The following is a 6,000-nucleotide window of genomic DNA, read 5'->3' as shown; positions in this document are numbered from 1 at the left end:
AAATGTCAACATTACTCTTTTCCATAGATGTTGCCTGGCCTACTGAGTTCCTCCAGCATTTTGTGTGTGTTGCTTCGATTTCCAGCCAGCATCTGCAGATTTTCTGTTGTTTGTGAATATTTTTCCAATGGTGTTGGAGAAATACAGTCCAAAATCTGAGGGAAATCTCACCTGCCCTTCTGAGAGATTACCCATATTGCTTTGGCAATGTAGTGTAATGTCTTGCCTGAAAGATGGCTCAAGGACACGACATTCTCTTTTCATTGCCATGTAGTGAAGTAGTATCAGCTGGTGTCATTCTTCAACTGGCTCTTCCAGAGTTGGCTGTATTCTGAGAGACATTTTGACTCCATAGCCACAGGGGTGTAGAAGCTGGTCAAAAATGGAACAATTTGTAGGTAAACTGTTTAAAGGGTGTAAGGCTCAGTGACGATCTAAATATGAGGTGAGAAATGTACAACCACAAAAAAGCCATTTCAGTTCAGAAACCCAGTACGAATTTATTCTGTTTTTTTTACATCTCAAACTATATACACTTGTCTTATTTAACCACCCGCCCCCTCCCCTTATTACATCCACAAAAAGAATGCAAAGCTTGAAAGACTTGTGAAAAGGCAGTATTCACAGAGCTCCCCAACCTGGAAAATAATATCTTGTGTTTAGCAGAGGGAGGTTTAAATTTTACTCTGTAGTCAGGCTTCCAACCAAAAGTACAAGTTATTTATATGGTAAGCAAAGTATCTACAAAGCTCGGGATTATGCACAACAATTTAAAAAAGTACATTACACCCATACCCCACCCCAACCCACCTCCCCCACAACAGATATTGGTTGTAAAATCAAATGAAACAATTGTGCAAATAAGTCATCCAACTTGCATTAACTCTCCAATGTCCCTCCCTGCCCAAGCCAAAAAATATACCTCCTTCATCTGCCTACATTCCTGGATGTTCTCCAGAAAGCAATACGTGGCATTGCGCAAAAGAAAAAACCTCGACATGGTTTAAAATATACACATCTACACTGAGAAGAGTGCAGAATTAATTTAGCTTATGCAATAAGTGGTGCTTCATATCTGGACCAGTACAGCCTAGGCTGAATAAGCTAGCTCATGGCTTTATAGTCATACAATCTTTGTTCCTTTCAATAGCAGCCGAACATAAATGGGCACAAATGAGTAAGTGTTGCAGTGAAGCTTACCCCGAGATGAGCATTGCTGACTGCCATGGCCTGGGGAAGGGGAGTAGGCTTTTTAAAAAAAAAATAAAACCAAACTAGAGCCAGGAGTCAATGCAATGCTCTGGAGTCCAACCCTTGCAGCAACTGATGCATTTGTCCTATGCTTATCTTTCCATCACTCTTGGTGGATTTCAATCCTATTGACCACATTGCTATCATCAGGATTAAATTAGACCACACTTGAGACCTAGGAACATTAACCAAGGCCACACGTTTCTCAACCATGACCAGAAAAAGCACATACATCTGAGAAACACCCACCAGTACAAATACCTATTTTGCAATCTCAAGCTGGGGCACAGGTGGAAGAAAGGGCCTTGAGCTTCGTTATACTGCCATGGTGGATGAAGGTGGAGTCATTTGAAGGAACCAATTCAGAACATACCACACCACAATTAGAAGTAAACCAGCTTGGTGGCAGCAGTGAACTCTTTCATAGGGAAGATCATGTTTTGTAAATTGCAACCAATCTACCCAGGAGAACTTTATATTAAAAGTAATACAAGATGATTGCTGGGAGAAATGGACAGTAAAAAAAATATCTTCAGTGGATTTGAAGTCACAGACTGATACCAACTCAGTGTGCCCAACCCACTTGGAAAAGAATATTGTGCGTATTTTCCTGAATTTTGAAGTAGTGCTAGCCTGCTTGTCAAAAGACACCACTTGAATGCTAACCTACATGTTAGGTGGGTAGAAGATAAGTAAACTTATGAATAGTGTGCATACTCTAACCAGGTTACCACTTACAACAATTACTGGCTTTGGATGCAGGGAGTGTAGGGGAAACAGGAGATTTACATGGGGATAAATTCAAATACAGGGTACCTGGGAAAAGGACAAGTTGTGCCATTCTGGCTGCATCTAATGCAACAGTCCAAGTACATTAATTTCTTAATTTTGTGTGCATATTTCCCCCAGCATACGCGATTAAGGAAGTGCTGACCTGTGAATAAGCACACAATTAAAAACACTGTTTACAAACTGGATTCTCAAAAAAGCAACTCAGACTTAATGCAGCACAGCCCATTCAATAAAAAGCCTCTAACTCCTACCAATTTAAACAAAGTTAGCTTTAAAAAAAAACAATCCAATTAACTTACTTTAGGGCAATTTAACGAGGATAACTTTTTTTTCCCCAAATGCCGGAGTTTTTTTAAAAAAGAAAAACAGAATCAGTAATCTCAAAGCAGGCACGGAAAATACCATTACGAACAACAAAACTCACTTTCCCTCCTTGCATCCTCTGCAGGAATTAACCAATGCATTGGTGTATTGGGTGGGATGGGCATAAAACCAATGTCATCAGGGATTAAAGCTGCTGCCTCTGTTTGCTGTAGGGCAAGTGGACACACATATGTGGGTGACACAGTAACAGATGCACATTTACCTTCCTCATGCCCATTTCCTATTTTAAACAGTGCTCTGGAGTGTGTATATAATAGATTAGCTAGTTGAATGCATTTAACGAAAAGATGGGGGTGGGGGGGGAGAAATGAGACACAAAGCTTTTACAGAGATGCAAACAGCCTTTTCACACCAACAAATTCTAAGATGCACTCACTCGAGTTGTGAAAGTACACTTGAGGTCTGTTAATACTGAAATGGTCTTTACATTTACACTCAATTACATTATAACCATGGTTACCACAATGAGTAAATGACGTGCAATCAATTCCAAACCACTGTGCCCAACCCAGGTCCCCTTCTCTGGTACTGCAAGCAAACTCTCTGCAGGTCCCATTCCAATATCTCACAAAATTAGGTTCTTGATTCAAACATCCATAACTCTGGAAAGCAGACATGCAATCATAGCTAAGCCCACTTCCAGATCCACTGGATGCTATATACCAGAAGCCACTGGGGCAGAATGGATAATGCTAGCAGAATCAACTGACCTTGGTCTGGGGGGAACTGAAGAAATATACTGCTGCCTTAGCCAGGAGGCACCAGAGTTTGCAACCTGGGATAATTCTGCACTGTAAAGCTCTGTGCCCAGCTGGTGTAGCTTTTAAATCGAACCTGAACCCGTTCCTTTTGTCGTCTCTCCTCAAAGGTTTTTTTTTAAAAAATATACTCTACAAACACTTATTGACTTTACTCTGTCTTGTCACAAGTCAACTAGACCTCACTGTGGTTTCAATCTTCCCAAAGAGTCACCTGTGAAGCATGCACACTTCTTCACCCAGACTTTCTGGATGCCAATTTGTGATTTGCTTCATTTCTTAAAGCTTTAAGACAAGTTGTGGTTTGATAAGAGAAAACAAAGAATTAAAAAAAACACATGCATTATCAGTGGGAGCCATTCCACCAGAGTCCAAATACAAAGCAGCTGACTTTCAAAGATGCACTTCAGTCCTACCACTCTAGGTCTATTCCGAAAGGGAACAGAAGTTTATATTTGGGAAAAAAATACACACACACACACACACACACACAAACAGACCAAAGTACAACTATCCTCTTAAACAAAAGACACAAGACTGAAATGGTCCCACATGAATAGTGGTAATTATAGCGTACAGCCCTTGCACAGCTGTTAAGTCACCTCAGTGGACTAAGGTGGGGGTGGGGGTGGGTTGGGGGTGATGAAAAAAAGCGAGTTCTTTGTAGCGGTTTGCCGCTGTCTTGCAACCTTTTGAAGAACAAAGCAAACTGGAGGGCTGGTCTCTCTCCATTCCTCTTTTTCCGATTCGTCAGCCGCCATCCACTTCCGGGTGCATTGCAGTCCGCGCGGCTGACTAGACAGCATGGGTTCTGCGTTACTGCCGGTGAGCTTGGATTCCTGGGTTAAGAAGTACTTAACCTAGGAAAGGGGTGGGGAAAATAGCTTTTTTTAAAAAATAAAAAACAAAAAAGCTGTCAACGCAGCAGTCCACTTGAACTACTCTGTCCAAGTATGAATTTATTGTCTTTTTTATACATTCCTTGTATTAAGCACCACGTAAATGCTGAAAATCCACTCTTGCGCAGTGCTGTCCGGGTTAGTCCAATGTAGCTCGGTGCTTTATGTGCAACCAAAGCAAAACTGAGTAAGTGGCCTCCTGATCCTCTCTTTGCCTTTTTTTTTTGTTTAAAAAGGGACCTAAACACTCAAAAATCACATTGTCCAAACTATAGCACACCATAAGTTCCAGTTCTGGATTCAGTCTTTTAAGTGCATTTCTTCAGGTTCCACATCCTTTCAAAGAAAAAAAAACTTTTTTTTTTTTAAAAACAGTAACAGTGTTTTGCAGATATATTTCCAAAAAAAAAGGAACTTTATATTCAAGAAAACCTCCAGTTTCAGTCTATGTACAATGTCTGATAAAGTGCATGGTTATTAAGGTGCTTCATCCAATGAAGAGTAGAAGTACCCAGAGGGTTCACAAAACAAAAATTAAGTGAATTTTCACACTTCTTGCCAGCACAGGGAGCGGAGATCCTGGATTCATCACTGCGGACGCCTACCATGAAGCATGTTCCAGGTACGGTCAATAAGGAGTCAAAGGCAGCTTTTAGGAACTTTAAAAAAACCTTTTTTTAAAAATCATCCATCGTCTCTATTTCTCCCATATTCAGTCGCTCTGATGATGCGTTCACAGAGAAGCCTGTTGGGTTTTAAAAAAAAAAGGACACATATTAAACGGGATATTTTTCAGATACAAATTAGTGAGGTCCCCGAGCTCTAAATGCTACATCCCTAGCTTAAATACAAAATCACAGTTGGATACAGCAATTATAATACTGGTACCTGTGAGAATGTTCTACATCAAATGAAGTAAATCACTCCTTCTGAAGAACGAGTCAGTAAGCCATTCAGGTTCTGAAGGGATTGCCCCCCCACCAGCCCCCAAAGAGTTAATAGGATTTGGAATGCTCTCAACCAATTCCATAAATCACACAAAAATACTGGTGGTCAGGGTCTTGCAAAGATGAATTTAAATGTTATGAAGAAAATTTTGGGTAGATACACTAATCTCTTTCAAACAGCCAATGAAGATATGGCTGGAAAGATACAGTAAATTACTATGATGTTGGTTGATATTAATCAAGAGAGCACAAATTTAAGAGCGACAGTTTAGGAATCTAATTTCAAGTTAATAACTATAAAATATAATTCGAATAGCATGTAGCTGCCAGACTGTTGTGAAAAGACAATGGGCTCAAAGTCCCAGTGGAAGAAAGAGCCTCCAGTCCTTACCTAGTCTGCTTATATGACGCAAGTCCCCAGATAACTCTCAAAGGCCCTTTGATAAAATTTGAAGTAACAAGTCTCTAAAGAAATTGGCAACATTGCACAACTGCAGCGGTTCGTGGTGCCAGCTCAGGACAAAACTACCATCAGCAAAAAAAAAATACATATCCTAGAAGGGGCAAGGGGAGGTGAGAGGCAAAAATCGGTGGGGAAGCAAAGACAGAAAAACAGAAGCAATGGGACTGGCTTTGACAAAGAAGCAAAAGCTCATAATAATATTTGGGGATAATATGGCACTTGAATTGAGGGCTTTCCTCATTTAGTTGTCATTTTCCATACAGCCTATCACAAATCTGTAAGTTGAGAGGAAGGGAACGTTTCATGGAATAACCACTGAACAAGTGAGCAGACATAGGAGCAGAAACTGCCATAGACTAAGACATAGGAGCAGAATTAGGCCATTTGGCTCATCGAGCCTGCTCTGCCATTCAATCATGGCTGATCCATTTTTTCTCCCACTCCCTGTAACCTTTGATGCCATGGCCAATCAAGAACCTATCAATCTCCACCCTAAATGTGACCTG

The 6,000-nt window shown here is 40.6% G+C and overlaps 1 protein-coding gene across 6 annotated transcripts in view; it reads right to left on the bottom strand.

The window, feature by feature from the left end:
* Positions 1–397: 397 nt before the first annotated feature.
* Positions 398–6,000, bottom strand: part of LOC134346920 (GRB10-interacting GYF protein 2-like) — a 173,344-nt gene continuing 167,741 nt past the window's right edge. For 5 of the 6 annotated variants that reach the window (XM_063048771.1, XM_063048774.1, XM_063048775.1 and 2 more), the window contains one exon: positions 399–4,829. In XM_063048771.1, coding sequence (XP_062904841.1) covers positions 4,762–4,829 — 68 coding nt within the window. In that variant the 3' untranslated portion in view covers positions 399–4,761. Of the gene's footprint in view, positions 4,830–6,000 lie in introns of all 6 variants that reach the window. The other variant, XM_063048776.1, reaches the window with a different exon arrangement.

Source organism: Mobula hypostoma, chromosome 5, assembly GCF_963921235.1.
Source record: "Mobula hypostoma chromosome 5, sMobHyp1.1, whole genome shotgun sequence".
Taxonomy (NCBI): Eukaryota; Metazoa; Chordata; class Chondrichthyes; order Myliobatiformes; family Myliobatidae; genus Mobula; species Mobula hypostoma.
Note: the sequence above shows the minus strand (reverse complement) of the source record. Positions and strands in the feature narration are given on the sequence as shown.